Below are 22,937 nucleotides of genomic sequence, written 5' to 3'. Positions count from 1 at the left end.
TCTTGGGTACTGTGAACATTATTGTGGACATCCAGGAACACAAAAAGGTTGCCGTATAGGAGAAGCTGCAGAAGCTCATTACTGTATTACAGTCCATATTACAGTGTTGTACAAGGAAGCTGCTCCAGGTAGGCACATAACTCAGATCAAGAGTAAAAGGATTTGAGTTAGAGGCTCAATGGGTTTGTTGATGAAGACAAAGGAGGGAACTTCTCCCTTCCCCTCCAACACCCTAACATGCAAAATTGCAGCGTGCAATCTCATGGGGTGCCTCAAAGATTAAAATATCATCAAGCTAGGTAGATGAAAAATTTGCCTGTATGAAACACCATAGCAATAAGCCTCCTACGCTAACAAAGAAGAACAAAATACATTCAACTAAAAAAAGGACAACTGCAACTCTCCTTTCATTTCTGAGCAATATTATTTGTAATACATTCATGCCTCCAGTGCTCCTAAGAAAGGATATCCTGTTAGCACAGAGATGCTCAATTAAACAAACATGCAGGACAGGGTGTAGTAAACCATCTCTAGGTCGCTTGGATGCAATGGGAACACAGGGGAGGGGGGGTGGGAGGAGGAAGGGAGTGATTAATTTTGTTTATATTTTTTTCAGATACATATATTTCTTCCTCATTAAAGTTGATTATAGATATATTTTAATGGCTGAGGCTGAACACTGGTTTGTGGGTGTGTGCACATCATTTTCACTGCAGTCACAGATGATGTCAGGCCCAGAGAGCTGGTTTTGCTGCAGGTGCTGCCAATTGCCACTCAAATCACCCAGAGCCAGAGCCTCCAGGAACATCCCTCATGAAAGGGAGAAGCTGCAGAGCAGAGAGACTGAAACACCCAGTGTCTTTACTGCAGGGCTAACTGGAAAGATAACTTAAAGTTCAGGTCTCAGCTTTGTACTAAATCACCCAGCTGGAATCAATTTCTGCTTTCAACTCAAGCCATTGGCAGTAAAGGGAAAAGCACACTGTCAGCTGCCACCACAGCCAATCAATCTGCAAAACTCAACTCTATTGCAGCTAACTCAGTTGGGTGGACAGAGCCTTAAGGCAAGGGCTCTTTCAATGCAAGGAATGTCACCCACAGTACAGCTCTGGTCTTTATGCTTTGGTGTTTGGGTTTTTTTCTGGGAAAATTCTGAATCCAGCACCAAAAGAAAGTACTTGAATAATGAAGATATCTAAAGATAATTGTGTTCCATCAAAACACAATACCCACGTATTGAGTGGAACTTGAAGTCTTAGTTCTTTTAAGTACAGCATTTCAGAGGACAGCCCACATCATTTAGTTACAACATCTCCATACTGTAGAAGAGTTATTTCAGGGCTATTTATGCTGACACAAACTGGAGAACAACTTCATATGTACTTGTGATTAATTTTTTTTTCTCTGTTTTTGAAACCATTGTCTTGAAATCCAATGCAAAAGTACCCAGGGCTTCGTGCCTGCTAAGGGTGTTTGCTGTTCAAAGGGCAAAATCCTGATTCTCATGAAAGGCATGGTTATTAATTTCAATAGTGACCAGATTTCACATTTGAAATTTCTAGGTTGAACATAAACTAAAATAAAGGAGATTCTCCAAGTGAATATGAATGTAGTATGCATGTAATCCAGTAACAACAATGCTTATTTTACCCACAGTTAAGGAACACACTGCAATGTGGAATGGACAAAAAAAAAAAAAAAGACATCTTAAAATGCAATCATAATTAGAAAGGAGTCTGGCAGACTTATTAGGTGTCACTCAGGAGAATTCAGTATTTCTCATTCTGCAACTGGCTTTTAGGTTTTTTTGTTTAAATGCAGCTGGTAGATTTATAATTGCACTGGCTTTAAGGGATAATCAGAGAACAAAATCATAGCCAAGGCTCAGTACAGAACTGAATAGCTTATTTTTGTCTCTGCTGTATCAGGAACACAAAGATATCATAAAGTCAATAAGCTTTAACTCACTAGAGTTACTTTTTCATATTATACCTATAAGCTGAAAAGAACCAGCTACCATGAAAGTGAAAACAGTGCTTGGGTCTTCATTGGGGGAAAGGTAGATATTCCCCCTTGTTTAGAGGCAGAACAAATAAATAAAAAAACCCCAAACCACAGACTTTCAAGATTTTAGTGGGGCTAATGAGCCCCACTGTTGCTGTTGATGTTTAGGTATTACTAGGTTACTCTGAAAATAATCCAAGGACTATTTTGTGATGGAAATATGGGAAGTATTTCAATGCAAGATGGTGAAGATGCTGATGAGAGGAGTCATGCAACTGAATTTGTCAATGCATGAGTGACATTTGGTGTCTCACCACTGATGACCACCTCCAGCCCAGGAAGAATTACCTTACAATGAGTAATAAACAACAGATTGCCCACATTCATGCTGGTACATTGCTGCATTTGTCTGCCCATCCAGAGCTTGGAAGGTATTTCAGATACCTTCATTTGTCACTTTCTAGTGACAAATTTATTAGGAACCCTGAAAGCTGCTCAAAGCCAGTGCAGGTTACCCTTAAAGCACAAAGAAGAGGGCAACATGGGCATCTGCTGTCCCCTCACCACCAATACAGCCAGTAGGAACTTTTGGGGGCTGTTTTCCTTGACTATTAGGAAAGAGAAGATAGGCTGCCATCAGAAACATCTACAATAAAGTGTATGTCTCTAAAAAGACTTTATGGCTTGTTGCTAGCAGATGGGTATGAACTGGGAAAAAGACCAAGTACAAGACCTACCAGCACTGAAACAAAGCAGAGGGAGGCAGCATGGCTCTGGACAAGCCAACACCATGAGTTGTTAAAGCTTGATAACATCATGTGAGAGAAATGGTAATTGAAGGACTAGCACTCCCAGAATCTTCCCTTGGTAATGCAGAAGCATGTCTGCACCTAATGGACACTATTTAACTCCAAAGCTGCTTTAAATAGATGGAGCTGATGACTCCCTCCCTGTATCCAGTGCTCAGAAGGGCCCAATGGCTTTTACAATTTACTGGCTGTGATATCAGGGAAGCAGTTGCTGAAAGAGGGCAGATCCAGCTTCAGCCTAAAGGGGTGAGGAAGGGCTGGCAGCTGTGCTGCTGCATGACCACATCAGATGGCAGAGAGGCAGGTGCTCCAGCACATCTACCTGAGATATTCCAGGCAAAAATACAGGCAATGGTGAGGATGGCACACGCTAGGCATGCTGAATGTAAAGCTTCCACTGTGTAACGTGGATATATTAAAAATAAAAAAATTGTCTCTTGAATCAGCAAAATTATATCCAAGCTCTTATGAGACGGTGCTGGCATAATTTGCTCTGTTTAAAATGCATCAGACTTCTTTCCATTAAGCAAAACCCCTTCCACTCTGGCAATGCCTTTTCCCTGTTTACAATCTTTGTATGTATCAAGACTAACCTCATGAAAATGCTAATGAGAATGGCTCCTGATAAGCTGCCAGACAGCTAATGCAAATTGGTAGCGAATATGAGAATTAAAGAATTCCCAGAAAACCCGAATACAAAGGGAAGACCTGCAGAGTCTGCTGGCTCTGGCAATAATTGATGAGAAGAAGGGACTTCTTACTATACAAATTCAGAGGAAAAAGGTGAAAAGCAGAAACAAACAGAGAGGAAGCAGCACCAAGGAGCAGCAGAGAGCATCCCCACCAGTGACTTCAAAGACACAGGGATTGGTAAGGAGGTGATACTTGAAGGGTGAGAAGAACACTAAATGCTCTCTTTCTTTTCTTAATAGCCCTTTCCCTGGGATGACTGATTTGTTTAAAAAAGTGTTTTCCCTGCATTTCTCTCCCACTATTAACTCCTTCCTAAGACTCCTTTCAGCATGGTGTTATCTTCCTTGAAATAAACCATTGTGATTTGTTCAAACCATAAACCTGGTTACTTTTGCAATTTGTAGGATGTATAATGTGCAGTGGCTAATATTTCCTCACAAACAAAATATAAAATATTAATAGTTATGGACCATGGCACACTAACAGGCCACACCTGTGTTTGGTAGTTCCAAACACTCTTCCAGACATCATGTAAATCCTAAACAAAATTGTATCACCTGTAGTGCTCAGGCTGAAGTCTTCCCACCCTTCCTAACAAGCCTGTCCCAGTACATCTGCAGAGTCAGAACATAAGCACGTGGGCTAAGCAGAGTAAATGGGAACTGGGTTCTTGGAGCACATTAAGTGTAATGTTCAATTTAGAGATCTATATATTTTTTTTAAAATACTCTGGAACGTCAGGGTTGCTCTTACAGACTAATGCAGAAATGAATTTACAAAAATTTTGAAGGGAATTCTACACAAGACTCTTTCTGGTATTACTATATAGTTATGGTCTGAATGCACAGCAGTTACTGTGCTCATTCAACATGTCCAAAGTGAATCTTCTTTTACAAGAAAACTAAAGTGCTTGCTGCACTGCAATTTCAGGTTTGTCCTCAGTAATTAATAGTGTTTAGGGGACTGGTGTACTGTACAGAAGTAATGGTGTACTGCTTTTTCATTTGACCACCAAGGCCATGCTATATTGACACAAGGATGGAAATAAATCCACATGACTCACTTACTTCTTCCTTCTGAAGCCATGAAATTATTTTAACAATCTGAAATCATTTGCCTTGAACCTGGACACAACAGGGTGAACAAAACCAGTACTGGGTTTCTAATCCTGCCGATTTTTCTCTTTCAACTATTTATAGCAAGAATGTCAGAACAAACTGTTTGGCACCCACCCATCACACGCAATGCAAGACCATTAGTCTCCATGACAACCATATCAGAATAAACTTGCAATGAAGTCAACTTCACAATAAAAAATAAATTCCTCAAACTATGGTACTTGCGAGAAACTCGTAGGGAAAGGAAAAGGGAAAGAAGAATAAAGAAATCTCCTTCTTGCAGGGAGGGAACAATAAAAAAAGAAATAAAAAAAGAAAAATAACTAAAAAAAATTTCCAGGCAGGAATGTTTGCACTTTCAAGGTTTCTTAAAACCAAGCTCCAGTAGCCTCTTTAAATATGTCAGGAATTCATAGAAATGTCTTCCTATAACTGGCTTTATGCAATAATTAAACTGCATTGAACAGGCTGTGGATGGTGCTTGGACCCTGTTCATGCTTCTTGACTGTGGGATAAACACAACAGAGAAAGAAGGGCTTTCTTCAGCTTTTACTGTTGCTACATGTTTCTCTGAACTACCAAAGCAGAAGGTATTTTGCAGTTAAAATCCAGTGCAATTGTCTTACACTTAATAGCCAGACAATATCTGTTGCCTATGACATTGTAGGTGAGTGGCTGGCATAGAGAATCCAGGTACAGTTTAGAACAGTGTATATATACTTTTACCTTTATAAAAGAGTACCACTATCTTCTGAAAGGCTTTCATGAAGTGGATATTGTCATAACAGTACTCCTGCACCTTCTGGAGAAGAATCAACTCGGACTGGCCTTGAGTGCTGAATACAGCAAGGAGAGGTGCATATTGCTGAAATGAAGAGAGAGTAAAAACCAAAATGTTTGTCTGTATGCTAAAATTCAATTAAAGTGATACTTTTTTAAAGTATACATTACCGATTTCATCCCTGAAAATATGTTTCCCTGAGATTTACCTGACAACTGCATTTACTTATATACATACAATGCATATACATCCATGAGCTTTTGTTAGATGTGCTGCATACTGTGAGCTAAAATTCAGTCCCTCCTATAGATACTGAGTTTTGTAAAATCCATTTATGAAATCCACATCTTGGAGTGTGGCTGTTGGCACATCTCAGAACAAAGCAAGCTACTGATTTAGGAGTGATGCTTCACTGATGTTTATAATGCAAGATATCTAGACATAAAGTACTCAAAAATACAAATCTGTGATTTCACATGGATTTCAGAAGTCCCAGGAAACTGAATTAAATTAAATTATTCCAGTTTAACTGTGATCAGGTGTCATCATTTTTCTCATTATCACTGTCAAGAGTATCATGAGAACCTTTGCTCTGGTAAACAGAAGTGTTTTAAAAGCACAATATTAACTGCTAACTTTATTCTGACAAGAGAGTAGCAGTACAACATTTCATTGGTTTTTTTCTTGCCGCTTATTGAAATACTGAAAGATAAAGCAAAACCTTTTTTTAAATCATTTTTTTTTCAGATCCTAACTTCAGATCTTAAAATAAAAAATATGTCAAGAGAGCATATCCTGTTCCCTCTTTCCCTAAGGATGTTTATATCCATCTCTCCAATTTCCTTTCCTCTTAGCTTTTTGCAAAATAATTATAAGCTATTAATTTAAAGAAAGAGAGAGCAAGAAATCATACAGCAACTATAACAAGAGCAGTTAGGTAGGCAGACAGTATTACTACTTTTGGAAGAAACTTCCTTACAAACTAACTATGAAAAATTGCTAGTTGTAGCTAACACTAGAGGCTGAGTTCTTCCACTGGTGTCAGGCATAGCCACATCTTCAGTCACTGTGTTGATAAAAGCCCTGCAAAACTTGTGCAGGCTTTGGCTAACAAGTGTCCCTCTTTTTTCTCCTTTTATCCCTTGAAGCACACAGCTGGTTCCTAGGGAAGTTGCAAGGGAGCAGAGCAGTATGCATTGAAGTTCATTTATTATTCATTTATTTAATAAATAACACTCCCATCCACAGGTTTGTGAAGTGCAGCTGTTCTTAAGCTTTGGGTAATTAATAAAAAGAATCCTATCTTTTAGTTTAGAATGAAGATACCTTCATTTTGCCACAGCTGTCTATGACTCCCTTTTGCATTCCTCTCTCACTCCTTCACTGGTAAAGACATGAAAGTTTCACAAGTGTCTAACTGACTAAGGAACCATAAAATTAGCTTCCTCTCATGGAACCATCAAATTAGCTTCCTCTCATTGCTGGCTGAGCTTGGTGGCACTGTTTTCCATTTATCTCTTTTTAAGTAGCAGTAGATCAGCAGCTGCAGAGTGAGGAAGCTCACATCACAGCCTGCAGTGCAAATTGTCCGGAGGATTCTGCCCACCCCTGGGGAATGTCTCATCTCTGTACTGGAGGTGGCCTAGGGGCCAAGCTCCAGTGTCAATAGTGAGGTTATAGGGATGATGAAGAGCTTATCCTGCAAGATTCAGGATTTAACAGCTTGCCCTGTCTCCTTCTGAGTTCAGCTCCTGGCAGTCCTCCCATGCCGCTGGCAAATGTAGCATCTGGCTCATAGCTGCCGAACCACCTTCCGCTAGGAAGCCACCCATCCAGTAAAGCTTGTTAAGAACTGAAAACTGGGTCTGGTATGTCCTACATCAAGTACGTATTTATATGCATCCTGACTCATGCCACCAGGGGGAAACAACTCCACAATTATTTCAGGGCATGTTGACACAGAGCAGCAAACAGAACAAGGCTCTTCATCATGATAACGGTGTTAATCTGATTTCTGGAGCTGCCTCATGCATTGGATCAGCTGAGAGTCCAAAGGAAGGAATCCAAGATCTGTCTCTACCTATCCACAGAAGGATGTGAACAATGAAATGTAAAGAAGGAGGTAGCAAAGTCTAAATTTCTATGTCTATTGCTTCTGTTAAAATTTTATCAGTAAGTGCAAATAGTAAATATGCCATGCAAAGTTTTTCTCTGTTTTTAGACAGTGGGTGTACCTAGAGAGATGCCTATCTTATACATGCAAGATGCCTTGCCTAATTTAGTGGGGTTACATACACAGCTGATGGCTTGGGTCAGTGAGATGCTTGGGACTAAGCATCCAGTCAACAATACTTGTACAAAGCCAGCTATGTTCCTCTTTTCTTAATCTTCAAGTGTTTGTCAATTTGCCCTGCAGTACTAGACAATAAATTGCAGTGGGTACTCTGTTACAACTCAAAGAGATATGATCAATTTTCAGATCAAAAGAACAAGAAAAACAACGTCTCTCCTCCTTCTGGAAACTATCTTGTCTTTCTACTGCTATGTGGGTCACTTGGGGAGACTTCAAGGCATTCAATTTTACCATCAAAGACTTCACAAGATGCCCAGACTCTACATTTCTAGTATGACTGATTGAGAAACCAAAATCAGACAAAAGGGCAGCAGTAGCAAGAGAAACACCAACATGGGAACTCCAAGTTTGGAGAGGCATCCAAATACCAAGAAGAAAGGAATTCAGATCAAGCTTAAGACCCATTTTACCATAAAGAATGAAGTACAGATTGCTTCTGTCCTAGGGCAAATCTTTGCAGCCCTGGCTATGAGGGAGTATTGTCTTGCTCATGATTTACCAGTTTAAAAGAACTAATTCTGCTGAAAAGTCTCTCTGCCTCTGTTTTCAATTCAAAGTGTCTCGCACAGCACAATTCCTTCAGACTTAGATGAGGAATACCAACCATAATAATAACTACAATGTCTCTGCATTGTTCTTAGGTTTTGGGGCTTTTTTCCACTCCAAGGTCATAAAAGTTTCTGCACCAACATGCAAGTGTGATACTGCAATCTGTCATCACTTAGCAAACTACAACCCATCTTTCTATGCATTCAGTTCTCTCATGCATGTGGGAGATAGGCATCCAGGACAGTGCCTGGATCAGAGAGCAACCACACCATGCTCTCAAGCTGGCTCCTGGCTTGTTAGTTGACAAGTCAGTGAGTGTCCAGCTCCCACAATCAACATCAAGAACAACTATTTCACAGAGTCTGAGCTTAGCAGTCCAGTCTAGATCTAACAAGCCCCTTGCAAAGTCAGCAGAAGAGTCTTCCTCACCATGCTTCCAAAACTTCTTTGCTTCTGGCAGACATTGCAAATGCAATTCCTGCAGGCTTACTAGTCAGGTCTGAACAGAGCTTCTTCCCAAGGCAAGGAGACTCAGTATCTGGAGCTGTGACCACGTCTGTTTGCCCTGTTCACTCCACTGTATGCTTCAGAGCATTCAATAATCTGAACTACCTCAATTTTGCATTCAAGTGAAGGAGAACAGAATATACACAAAGCTTGGTGTCCTTAGACAACCTTCAAAACTCTTACTTGCCTCAATTTATACAGAAACTTAGTGGTTGTATAATGTATTCTGTAAATTCACAACAGTCTTTCCCCTCTCCACCCCACCCCCCAACACACACCTTTAGATGTTTGAGGGCCTGCTCTGCAACCAGCTCTTCCTTCTTGTTCCATTCCACAGCATTCATGACACAGGTCCACAGGAGACCGATCACTGCTGGCTCTGGCAGCTCATTTCTTTTCATTTCCTCTTTTACATAAAGCACTATCTAGAGAAGAAAATAAATGCTTGTCTTAAGCAATATTTCCAATCAGTCAGAAACAATGCTGACTTACCAATACTTGCAGTCATTTACAAGTAACAATACAGTATAGCAGGAATTAGAAACAAAATTACAAGAATAATAAAAAGTATGTTTTTAATTAGCAACACTACTATTACTTGACTACAACATTTGTCCCTCCCTTCCAACAGATAATGCAGTTAAATGAAATACATTTTCACCAAGTATAACTTAACAAAAAAACCCAAATCCCACAGCACTTACAAATGCTGAGGATGTTTTTTGGCTTTAGTCTTAAGCACAGAGTGAACTGATGAATAAATTAAAATAATTTAAAGAAAAACAGAGGGAATCTGAGGTTCTTATACCCATTCCTCTGTAGCAAGTGTTGATTTAAGTCTTTGACTATGATTGTATAAACAGAAGTCGTAAAAAACACTCTACCTCTTTAATTGGGCATTCCTGAGAGAGACGTTCTTGTAGTTCTTTTTGAAGTTCTTTACGAGTCCCCAGTGACTGTTGAACTCTGAGGAAATCTGAGAGCTCTTTTAGACCTGCTTCAGTAAAATACTTGGCAAAATGGTCCACATTCTGCCGGTTGGCTGGAAATAGTTCCTAAAGAACAGGAATGTTCTCCGTTAAATAACCAACTATAAGTCTTGACAGAATGCAAGGAGCAGTTTTTACAAATGAACAGTAGAAATCACCTGGCACTGTGCTTAAAAAAATGTCTGTGATTGTATTAACACTGGAAAAGTCAACATTTGCTCATAATGATGGGTGCCATCACTGTGGAGGGAAAAATTAGTCAGTTATGTGAAAACCTAACATCCTTTTCACATGAAGTGCATGTAGTTATGAGCAGCTGTGAGCTTAAGTGTCATTCAAAACAGTCCTCTGAGAAACTACCCCTTTTCCAGATTCCAAGAGTCTTGTAGGGAAAGTAAATAGGAGTAGATGGTAAAGCCATTATCTGCAATACACTTAGCAATACAGGTTTGGCCCAAGCACCCTGGTCTGATGTTGCTACTCTACTGAACAGTGATTACCACTAGTACATCATTTAGCAAAAACCATAAAATCCATTCTTTACTGTTAGTATTAACTCCTGTAGGCATTTCTAATTCAAAGATGCTGTCAATTTATGATTTGTGGAAGTCTAGCCACTTAGAAAAGTTAAAATTGTTCTTAAAAGTTGCTACAATTGCCCCATCATGGCAAAGACTCAATGGCATTTGCTTACCATCCAGTTCTGGGTGTCTAGCAATGATTTTTGGAATGTATTGAAAGAAAATTTTTTACAAAGAAGCTAAGAAGCCTTGATCTGTTTGCATGAAAATGAGATTAAGAAGAAACTATTATGAAGGCATCTCTGCCTAGACACACCATCCGATACTTTACAGTTCTTCAATACCAGAGCATAATGAGACCCAACTGCTGAAAGCTTAAGCCAGTGAAGTTTGAAACAGAAGTAAGATGCAGCTTGCATTTTTCACTCCTCTCTAATAAATGTGTAGTTAGCCCATTTCTCAGCTTTATGGTAAATTATTTACGACTTGGATTCTCAAAGATGAAGGGTTGTTGGAGGTGTCTTCACTGTTTATTTGCCTTATCATAAATTATTGAGATAGAAACAGGAAATAATGATGAATATCTCCAGGCAGTGCTACACAGGATGTAGGGCATTTGATTGGATTATCACAGTACCAATCTTCTTGAGGATTAAAAAAAACTCACTGGTCTTCAGAAAGACACTGGGAAGAGAAAGGCACATGACATAGCTCCATATTTACAAAGACTCTAAATACCTCAGGCCATTATTACAAACCCAGAAATACATCTTTTTAGTGTGAAGGCTGAAAACCTTCCTGCATTGCTCCTGCTAGGTCAGCTGTCATCACTGTAGGACCACTTATGATACCCAGATGGCTACTGCTACAGAAAATTAGCTTACTGTTCTTTCTCTACACTTTAAACTGTCACTTTGGAAACTTATATTGTAATCATAACCCTTTACACTTTATTTATTACTTAAAAAATTAAAACATATTTAAAAAAATAAAAGTCCACACGCACAATTGCTGTGGTGTATGTTTTGTTAGCAGTGGTTAGGAAAAAAACACATTTAATTAATTCCCAGCCCCATACATACCATCTTTCAGAAGACATTTAACTATAGGAAAAATAGAGACAGAATGTAAAAACATGTGCTATTTAATATTCCTGAACCTGTATCAATGCTACAGCCATAACAATATTGCTGTGATTCAAAATATTTTAAAAATGCTAAGAGTGTCTGAGGGGGAGTTAAAATGCTTACAGCAAACTACCATCTGCATTTTATTTCCCTTTTCCAAGGAGAGATAAGGATTACTGAAAATATACTGTACTTACTAGCAATCTCTTATCAAGGTTGGCTTTTCTTAAAGCAGAGGTAACAGAATTGGCATCTTTCTCTGCCATCCATGCTTTAAAAAGCTTTACAGCAAAAGAAGCTGCAATCCCTGTTTGAGAAAAAACACAAAACACGCTTCAGCGATTTTCAACATGAATTAGAGATGGCTATAAGAATTACAAGGTTACAAGAATATGGAATGAAAACAGCAAACACACAGAACTTAAATACTAATTTTTTTCTTTAATGCAGTATTAGTTCTCTGAAGTACGCTATACTGAATATTTTTTCTTTCTGTATCATCCATCTCCGTTCAACTCTTCAAAGATTTTCTTTGCAATTATTTTTCCTACCTCCCCAATTTACAAGTTCAACCAAGTCCAATGCAAAAGGAAATAATATGTCTTAAATCAGTTAGGAAATGAAGGCATGAAATTATAAAGGATAGTCAGGAATAAGAACTGAAAAAACATAAGGGGGTTTTTAGCAAGTCTTGGTATAGCGTTAAATAACTTTGCAAAATGCCTTTTAGGAAGTATTCAGTTGCTGGTAAGAGCAGGCACAATATTTTAAGTGGAAAAATTTCCTCCTTGAGGCACAACTTAGTATTATGTGCATTTAACTAAGCAAATTCTACCTCTGCTAGCTGTAGCTTTCCCAGGAGAGCTAAAAAACCATTAGGCACATGCCTCCTATTTCCCCGTTTCCTACAGCAACAGCAGCACAATAATGCTCTAATTTCTCTGCTGTAGGAACTGAATGAAGCTGAAAGGTTTCAGAAACTGAGACCCAGCTCATCCTTGGAGAAGGTCACCTGTAGGCCAGTCATGCTTCTCCACACTACTACCTTTATATGAACATTGACAGTGCTATCAAGGGTGCTGATCATGACAATGGGGTACTATGCTACAGCTGATCATTATAATTTTCTGTTTCACCTCTAAACAGAGCTAGATGGGACCTTCTGGTTGGAAATTGCCTCATTGTTCTTATCCACTTTCTAAGACACTATTTTTATTTCTCGTATACATTGATTAAATGAATCATTAAAGAAGAACAGAGGACATATTCCCAGAGCAGTATAAACTTCATTAACATTCATTACAGATCTGGACTGTTATGACAGTTTTGACAACCTTATTTCAAGAGCTAAGTCACACAGCACAATCCTTAGAGAAGAACTATACGGATGAGAGAACTGTGGGCACACAGTGCCATGAAGAGAGGCATACTACTTACCAATGAATTACGTATTTGTCCTTAAACTTGCTAGATCTCCTATCAGCATGATTCATCCTCTCTCCCCTTTAGACAATTCTTTGCCAATGTTAAATCTGCCATGCTGATTAAAAGCTCCCTAAGATAATTCTTTTCCATATGTATTTTAACCTCACTTGCCTGCAGCAGGTTTTTTTGTAAATCAAAAAGTATCAATTTTTTTTTAATATTATCTACCTGTTTTAAGCTTCCATCTTTTTCTCATTTCTCATTGATCTTTACATCTTTAATTATTCTGCTGTAAAAGATCTATTCCAGAACACTGATTGAACAAAGTTTTCCTCAAATGCCGACACAGGTACATTTTAGTACATATAAACCAAGTGTATGTAAGCTCTTGACAGAAGTTTAAGGCTTGCAGAAACCTAAGTTCATAATGCAAAAGGAATATGTTCTGGGATTTGTACATAAAAGTTATATTCCTAAAATACAAAAAATTACTTGAGTTTTAAAAATTTGAGTTTTCAGATGCCTTGTCTTCCCAGGATTTTGATTTAAAAACACTGCAGGCAATCATCCTAGACATGGACTAGGGCTTTTGTTTGAATTTTCTCCTAGCTTAAAATCTGATTCCAAAAGCTGTGGGTGATGACAGAGCAAAGCTGCAGCTATGGATTTTCTTTCTGCAGTGTTTAGAAAACAAATGTAATGGTTCGCATGCTAAAAATGTGAGCATAAAGTTAGAACTTTTTTTTTCTTAAATGAAAGTTAGAATGTTTTAGCTAATACATAGCTCTTTAACCAAACCAAAAAGTTTTCATGAAAACTTCCACATTAACAAACACATTCGCAGGTAATCAGTAACTGGCAGAGAAAGACATTGCTAAGCAAGCATTTGGAAAATTAGGACTTCAAAATAGATAGCTTTAAAATAAATAGCTGAATAAAAAACCTCAAAAAAAAAACCCAAACAAAAAAAAAGAAAGTAATCTGAAAAATGCATTACACCCTAACTGAAAGAACAGTTACTCATTGTATGGTACATGGGAAACTGTATCAAACAGTGGTATAGAGGCAAAATGAAGATATGAATATCTTTTTGTTTTCTTCTGTAATATCCAAATGGTCTGCATGTGCTCTCTGTGCCATTTCACATTCACATGCAAAATGTATTAGCAACACTCAGAAAAATGCTAGTAGGTATATTTCAGAAATAGCTATTATGGTTCACATTTTTATAGCATCAGAATAATATAAATTCAATTTTGTACATACAGTTGTATACTTTGAAAAAACATAAGCCCTTCAGGGTTTGTTTTTGCTTTTTGTAGTTTTTTTCTTATATTTCTCTTAATAGATTTCATGGTCAACTATATTGGTCATTGTTGTCTGTATGTGCTTCTGCTTTAAAATACTGACTTCTGTTGTACATGTTTCCAACACATAAAGTATGTTGCAATAAAATAAGCTAATGTAAGAAAAAAGATCATATAGAAAATTACCTTCTTTGACTATATTGTCAGTGAAGAGGCTTGTTAAAATTGTAGCAGGAAGAGTCCCATTGGCTAACAGAATGCCAGAAAGCATCGCCAGCTTTGTCTGTTCTGTCTCAGTAAAGGCTTTAAGAAACAGCAGAAGCTGTAGGTCAGACAAGAAGAAAAAAAAAATAAATCCACAGGCAATGGCAACAGGTAGAAATGATTATTAGCAGATGGTTTGATTTCTTATTTATCAAGAAGTCCCACTGGAATTAATAGCAGTCCTGTCAAAACCTGACCCGAAGCATGGCAGTACCATTTCACTGATCGCTTACAATTGTGCTTTCCGTAAAGATGCAAGCGTGTGGAGCATTCCTCAGGGAATCAAGGCCTGTCTTCTCCAAATATACATATATATCTTTAAAACTCTAAAATGCCTGTTTAAAGCTTGAGACCCACAGACATTACAGGACCACAAACTTGCTGTTTTAAGCAGGCTGACACAGGTGCCTGCTCATGCATGTCTCCAGACTGAGCCCCGCACAGCTGCAGTTCCTTTTCTAGCTTACAAAACCTGTTACTCATGTGAACAATGAAAGGAGGAGAAAGTTTCCTATTTTCTTTTTGGGGAAGGGAATACAGCACAATTACAAAAGATCTTTTATTTGCTTAAAATAAGAAATATATTTCAAGTTCAGGCATTCTTGATAAAGCTGACAAAGAACAGATGGGAACAAAACCTGCTTTAAGACCTTACCATTCCCACTACTAATGACAAGAGAAACAACTAGTTTGAGAAAAAAACCCTACAAATCTCACTATCTTCGGTGTTAGTAGACCTGAATTACATAATTAACCCTTGAGGTCTAAAAATGGCAATTGCATCCATTTTTAATGCATATTTTCATATGTTAAAATGAATCAATTACTTGTAAGTGTATTTATGAAGTACTTCACACTTCTTTTCCTTTATATGAGGAAAAAAGTTGTGCTAAATGACATTTTGACAGTCGCTTTAGCATTAGTAATAATGTTTTCCTAGCATCTGTTAGCAATCACAATATGGGTGATGGGAAAAAGGAGGCTAGACAGTAAAGGGCATCTTTGTTCATTGCAAAAACCCACTGACTCCATCAGAAGCTAGCATACAAAATTACCAGCACCATAGGAAAAAAAAAAAAAAAAAAGACCACAGACATCCAATTCTAGAGCTAAGAAGGAATCATCATTTCCTTTTCCAGCCATCTTCTGCTATCTTGACACCCTTTTTCCTTCTCCAAACAAGCAACAGACGCAACCAAAGCAGAACAGCTCATGCTGATGAAAATTCCCTACCCCCTTCTCCAATGTAAGGGTATTTCTTAGTGACCAAAACCTACCCATATAAATGGGCAGAAGATCAGTCATGTCCCTGCACTTGTTTGTTACCATGGACAGTGAGAGCTGTTCTCCAAGATATCTAAGCAGCTTATCATTAACAGAAAAGCTTTCTAAATGCAGTGATATTTTAAAAATCCAGATAACTAATGAATTAAATTATTAAAACTCGTGTTATGAAAAGCTGTGCTCTGTATCAGTGAACAAAACCAAAAAAACCTGCATTAATATGATAGTGGTTACATAATAGCATCAGCTTCAAATTATAGCTCACATAGGCCTGAATGATTCAACCACAGAAAAATCATTTGGCGTTTTAGTGGGCTTGAGCCAAATGCAACGTGCAGTTCTATCTTAAAATAAAAATTATGAAACAGTAAAATCTCAAGGTATAATTTTGTTTCAACAAACTGTGACTCACAACCAAAAAATGTTAAGAAAATCTGTAAAGAATTATTTCTAAATATTTGAATGAGAAACAAGTATTGTGCTGTGTTTTCAAATGCAGCAGTTAACTGGTATACATAGATTATGATGCAGGTCAAAGAACTCCAGGGCCACATTTAATGGGAAGACTGAAAACGTTTTAACAGAATTTCACTATAAGTCTAGTGTAAAATGGAAGCCTAGGGATTTCAACTTTTCTTTATGCAAGCTTTATAAACAATACTGTACCAAAACAATATCTGCACAGGAAAAACCCTGAATTAAACCTTTTAGTTTTTACTGTAAGTACTGAGACTGTTAACAGAGAAGAAACAGCTTTAGATTTCTGGGTAGATTATCTAACTTTTCTTTCTGCTCCTCTATATAAGCAACAGATGAGGATTTTGATTACATAGTGGCCACACTTACTATTTTGTAACATTACAGACCAGGTTTTGACATATTTCTGTGCTGTTACTTGCATTGGGCTTTGTCAGTAAGCAGTAGATCTTGAACAGCTGTACCCATTAATGTCAGATTTGAGCCATGAAAACAACAGCAGCAGTAAATCCATCTGCAAAACCAGAGTTATGCAGTTCAAGGTAGGGAAGGATTCAGAATATTTATCAACTAATTTGATATTTTGATAGATCTCTATTTGTTCAAATGAAGGCTGGAAAAAATTTCTCTGTCTCCTCTTTCCCTTGAAACATGCTTCTTACAAGTCTCTTAGCATTAATCTGAAGTTAATAATGTGCTCTTGAACTGTACCCCACCGAAGTATGTTTTGAGCAGGAACCTCATCTGCTACACATCTCTCACTACTTAAAAGTACTGCTGGTAAAACTAACATAATTTTTGTTTTACTAATATTTTTTAGATGCAGCTGAAATAAAATTAAACATGTAATTTTCTTCTATTCAAAAATACTACTCTCCACTTTCAATCAATTGCGAAACATTCCGTAATTCAGGGGGAGACTGGGTGACAGGAAGACTCAAAACCTTTAATACCCACTTAAAAGCATCAAAAAGAAGAAAGCATCCAGTTCAAAGCTGTTGTTTCAGATTTTTATTGCTGGTTATTTTAAGAGCTTTTCTTTTACCATCACTTTTACAAACCTCAGCAGGGAAGTCACAGAATGTCCAAGTCACTTCAGAATAGTACCCAACCACCCACAGAAAGTTCTCCAAGCTGATGCTTCCCTGCTGTTAGCCAGGCACTGGCATTACTGCTTTTGTTACAGATATCAACTGATTCCAGGCGTAAAATGTGCAGTTCTGGCTCACTATTTTGCATTTTTATCATAGCTGTAAGAACTCCCACCTATTTAAGTGGGAGTTCAGAATGCCTAATAAGCACAAGACCAGACCTAATATGCTGTTCCATGGTACTTTTTACTTTAAATAAAAATTCTAGGCACAAATTCTGGCCATAAAAGAAAGACAGGTGCAAGTAAATATGCACATGCAATATTAAAAAGAATATAAGAAAAAACATGTGCTTCTGCTCTCCCTTGGAGACTGGGAACCAGAATAGAGAAAATTAAGGATTTTTTTTCCAGATAGGGAGTGTGGTGTCTTTTTATATCTTCATTATCTGAAGTGGTCTGCTATTGTAGCATCTGACAGGCTGTCACATCTGCAGCTGCACTGAATGGTCAGCAATGGAGCAGGGCAGCTAAGGTAACAACAGATACTTGCTGACTGATTCTTGCTGTTTGTTTAGCTGACCTAAAGCATCTCTGTTTACTTCCCATTTAGGGTTCTTTCATTTGGAAAACAGGACCACAAATAAAGGAATTCATAACACCTCCCAGTGCTTCAGACATCCTCATGTCACTCAGTTATATTTACCATTGTTAAGATAAAAAATATACTTACTTGCTCTTTAGCCCAATTTTGGTAACACAAACCCCTATATAAAACTCTGCTTAAGCATTCAAAAAACCCTATGTAAACAGCTAATATTGCATTCTTCATCCATTGACCTGAACAGAAAAAGAATCTGTAAAAAACCCCACATCTTCAAAAAAGAATACGAATTTGGAACAGAGAATTTTATTGAAATTATTGCAATAATGTTGCCATAGGTCTATGCCACTACACTGGACAGTGCTCACATGCACTGAGGCTGCATATTTAAAAAAAAAACAACAGAAGGTGAGCATCTCCTTAAACATCTTTGTCTTCTGTTGAAATTGCCTGAAGAAAGTAATTTTTATGTAAAAATTTAGATGTATAGTTTGTTTACGTCATAACCCATAATAACCCTCACCTCAAAATTGTCAGTTAAGAAGGAAAACATTTGAAAACAAAGTTGACAAAAAAGGAAGAGGAGATGGGAAATAATAATGTCATAAAGACAAAATTATGAACTAGAAAACAAAGCAAATACTTGTACAGTTACTGCTGTTTAAGAAAATTTCACTTGAAAGTGAAGTCCCGCTGACACCATTTGCTTCTTTAGAGTGAAAGTGCTGGCATTACTTTGGTTTTTTAGCATGACTTTTCCCATGAGAAGAGCTAATTCTCCTCCAGGGGCTCTAGCTGCCTGATGAATCTGACAGAAAAGTCACTTTCATTACTGGGACAGTGAGCTATGAAACAGTATCAAGGAGTTGTTTTCTTTCTTTTCTAACCAGCAAACAACAGGAGTGGACTTTAAACTACTAAATGTTGCAGGAATAACTTCTAGAAATACTAATGCACCTACCTTCTGACTCTTTATGGGCAGCTACTCTCATACAAGCTATTGCACAGAGGCTTTACAACATTAAATAGGTAAAAAAACCAGCAGCCTCATCAACTAGAAGACAGTCACCCAGTGGGTTCACACAAGTAGGAAGAGGGAGAAGGTAAACAAAAGACATGTACAAATAGCCCTTAAGGGTTTTAAGGGAATGACAGTGCAGTTGTGATACACAGGCCTCAACACCTTCCCAACCACCCTCCTAATTTCAAACTCTCAGATAAAACTGCATTATCTGAAGAAGGGAGCACACCCAGCATCCCAATCGAAAGGTCCCCAGGAGCCACATCAAGATTCATACCAGCACTATGGGTGGTAATGGAAGGGAAGATTGAAAAATTTTCCCTCAGCCTAGGACAGCTATGCAAAGCTGATCTCGTAATTTGACATACAATTGTTTTTTGTATAATTTTCCATGTCAGATTACGAGTACATCAAATTGAGATTTGCAGTCTGAAAGGTGAAAAAGCCCACTCTGACCCCATGCTGCCATGGCTACCACACTTCCATGGCTTTAAATAAGCAGCATAACTCCAATCACTCTGTACCTCAAATTACTCCTTCCTCTCAAACCAGCATGCAGCTAAGTTTCACATCAGAGGCACTTGTTCTTCAGCTGAAGAGTTAAATTATTATATATTAACCACAGTATCATCTCACCACTAAGTGTGCAAAGCAAATTCTTAGAAGATTCAAAAGCAAGCAAGTTACAGAAGAGAGAGGAGGCGGCTTGAATTGACGTGGCATTTGCTTAATGTGCTGAACACTCCTGAAACTTGAATACTATGAGTGAGCGCTTCTCATGTCAATGATTATAGTAATTAACAGCAAGAACATTAAATTTGTGTGGGGAGAGAGGTAAATTTAGGTCTTTAGAATGATGTATTGAGCAATCAGCATCCATTAATAGACATGCTATCCACAAGAGCAAAAATTATTTCCTGTATAAGCAAGAATGTATGATTTACAGCCAAACTGATTCAGCCACAAGAGGTGGTGGTGCTCCAGACTTAATCTCATTTGACCCTTGCAGCAATCTTTCTAATGTTTAAATAATATGGAAACACTGAAACACACTTTCACTTTTAACAAATACAGTATTTCAGTTAGAGAACAGGTTTTGTCATTATCAACCTGCCTGCTAACTTACAGCACAACATTTATGACTTTTTCAGGCCATTAGAAAAAGATATTTACATCTGTTACTAGGAACTCTAAGTAGACAACATAAAGCTGTATTGTCTTTTCAAAAGTTTTTACCCACGTTTCTCCTGTTTTTACCCACGTTTTTCCTGTTCTCCTGTTATAATTCTCCTTAGAATTTAATATCACAAAACAGTATCCACAAATACCTGCTACAGTCTAACAGGCAAGTCCTGAGCACTCTGCCAGTGGTGATGACTTTCTCTATGGCCTTGAACACAAAAACCTGTGGTAAGGAATCACCCCACAATGATGGAGTAGTTTAATACTCATACATCAAGGGACACTCTGCGAAGCAGATTTTTATTTATTCTATGGAAATAATATGGGCTGTTCTATTAGCAGGATAGTAACACTGCTTCTCATTAAGAACTATACCCCAAACCATATCAAAGTTCTGCACAGAAAAGTCTGGGATAAGAAGGTGAGTTTAGTCAGAGCGAAAAAAGGAAGCATTAGTTCAGAACTACTCTACATCAAATGCTGTCAGCAGTATTCCCACAGAGCTAAATTTACAGACTAAAGATGCCACCTGTTTATTCCATCCTTTTTTCCAGTAAAGCTAGATGAAATACTTAACAGCACCACATTTGTACATTTACAATTATATTAGACAGAGGATAAAAACATCCATGCTCAAGAGGAGACTGCCACCAACATTACCTTTTTGATTTCATCTTCAAATGCTTTCTCCAGATACTTGTATCTCCTAATGAGTTTATTGAAGACCTAAAGACAAACACAGATTAACTAAAATAACGTAACAATTGCAAAACACGCAAAGGGAAACAAGACTGCCACTACTGAATCCATAAAGACTGACTAATCCAGGATCAGACAATTTTTAAACTTCTCCAGAGCAAGAAAGAAAAAGTTGGAAGCACTGCTGACTTCTCAGACTCTCATACTGCACTGCACAGCTTTATTGAGACACAGTTCCTGGGAAATAAGCCACCAGCAGTATATTTCCATAGTTGTCTTCTGCACTGTCTCATGGCAGACCATGTAACAACCTTCTTTATTAGTTTGTTCACAAGTGGGAAAATACAAGTTTTGCAATTCTTGCTTCACAGAGCAACATTTGAATCAGAGAATTTGCTGCAGTTTGAGTCGTCTTTTTCACATTTCTCTAAATCTTGTTCCTATTTCCAAATAAATTTTGGTAAATTATTATAAGTCCCTGTAAATGACAGAAGTACACTTGCTAAGCAAATAATCTGCTAAAATATAAACATTAGCTTTAGGTTTTTTTCTTGAAGACTTTTCGTTCTTTGAATTATTTCCATTAATAAATGACACTACGCGTTCATTTGGGAGTCGGTGTTTAGACCTTACTGTTTTAGCTGAACTAAAATACTATTTATCCTAACTTGACTTTTCATAATACAGTGTGATTCTATTTTCCATTATGCATGAAAAAAACTGGTGAAGTCTGTAAGAGGATACATTTCTTCAGGCATTACCTACAAAATGCTGACTTACTTTGGTGGCTTTTGGTTTGAAATGTGGAGAATACATTGCAAATTCTGCTGCTTCAAATCTTGAAGCCTTCCATTCCATTTTCAATATACAACATTTTACCTTAAAGTAAAATTTCTCCTTAGAAGATTGGTACTACCAATTTTTAATATCAAACCCTTAAAACATTAAAATTCAAGTAGACAGATCAATGCTTTTACCAGTAACAGAGATTTTTCTTTAGTACAATACCCTGTTTTTAAGAGACTGTAAAGTGAATGCACCAGATATATTTATGCCCTTTCCTTAAATATGTGTGTATCACTTCTTCAGAGTATCAAAGATGTATTTTTAAAGGAGCTTTCTACTATTTAGCAAACAGTTACCAACACTGATTCTGATCCCAGCTCCCTTTAAATCAACCATGCACCTTTTTGGCAACTTACCACCCTCAAAACCTTAGCCAGGACAGTGGCTTTTATACTTTCCCTGACTACCTTCAGCATAGTAATGATAACTAGTTATTTTACCAGCTAAATTTTAAAAATTAAATAAATAAATAAATAAATACAATAAAATAATTCTTAGCCTTCATTAAGGAGTTACAAAACATTAGCTTCTCTTGAGTTATGTTTAAGGCTTCATTGGGTTTTTTGTGTTAATTTCACAAAGGCTATTTCTGCAAGTCTTATTACTGCAAAAAGAAATTATACCTCACATATGTAGGAGAAATGCAAATTCTTGGTCTGTATGTCAAATTCTTAATTAGTTATACGACTAAAGGTTGAAGGTGTGAGCTTTATATTTTTTGTCCTTCAGATACTTCATGCATCTCTAAAAAGATATTTATACAAATCTTTCAGGTTGCATACAGCAAAGGTATACAAGAACAATAACGATGGTGCCTAAAAATATACTGAAATAAGTAAGACTGCCTTTTGCAAAAGAAAGATAATCTGATCACAATGCTTAAGACATCTTATTTCTTACATAAAATGTATAGGTTAGGGCAGATGAATGGTTAACTAGATTTTCAGGTATCTATTTTGATACATAAACAGCAACCAGTAATCAAGCAAGCCTTTACTGACCTGAGCATAATTTCGGATGGCATCATGATCTTCATCTGCAAAAAATACACAGTGGTTGGTCATCTTGGTCTTGTCATTGTCATCTATGCGTGTGCCTCCAGGAGCTAAAAGAAACAATTTCTCACTTAAAAGAATGTTCTATAAGATTTAATAAGTCTAGTAGGTCTTACTTTAACATCACTGAGGCAAAAGGCAAGGTTAAGAAAAAGCAAGGGAAAGGGGTGAAAGAGAGAGGATGTGCTATGTGAGTCTTAGGTGGCACTGGACAGAAGAGAGAGCTGGCTGA

The 22,937-nt window shown here is 37.5% G+C and overlaps 1 protein-coding gene across 2 annotated transcripts in view; it reads right to left on the bottom strand.

Annotated features, from left to right (window-relative positions):
- Positions 1-22,937, bottom strand: part of BZW2 (basic leucine zipper and W2 domains 2) — a 54,365-nt gene that overhangs the window by 3,970 nt on the left and 27,458 nt on the right. For both annotated transcript variants that reach the window (XM_030445097.1, XM_030445096.1), the window contains 7 exons: positions 22,652-22,755; positions 20,766-20,831; positions 14,370-14,505; positions 11,649-11,758; positions 9,699-9,869; positions 9,093-9,239; positions 5,351-5,489 (listed from right to left, as the gene is read on the bottom strand). In XM_030445097.1, the coding sequence (XP_030300957.1) occupies positions 5,351-5,489; positions 9,093-9,239; positions 9,699-9,869; positions 11,649-11,758; positions 14,370-14,505; positions 20,766-20,831; positions 22,652-22,755 (873 nt within the window). The remainder of the gene's footprint in view (positions 1-5,350; positions 5,490-9,092; positions 9,240-9,698; positions 9,870-11,648; positions 11,759-14,369; positions 14,506-20,765; positions 20,832-22,651; positions 22,756-22,937) is intronic.

The sequence above is a fragment of the Calypte anna genome, chromosome 2 (assembly GCF_003957555.1).
Source record: "Calypte anna isolate BGI_N300 chromosome 2, bCalAnn1_v1.p, whole genome shotgun sequence".
Lineage (NCBI taxonomy): Eukaryota > Metazoa > Chordata > Aves > Apodiformes > Trochilidae > Calypte > Calypte anna.
Note: the sequence above shows the minus strand (reverse complement) of the source record. Positions and strands in the feature narration are given on the sequence as shown.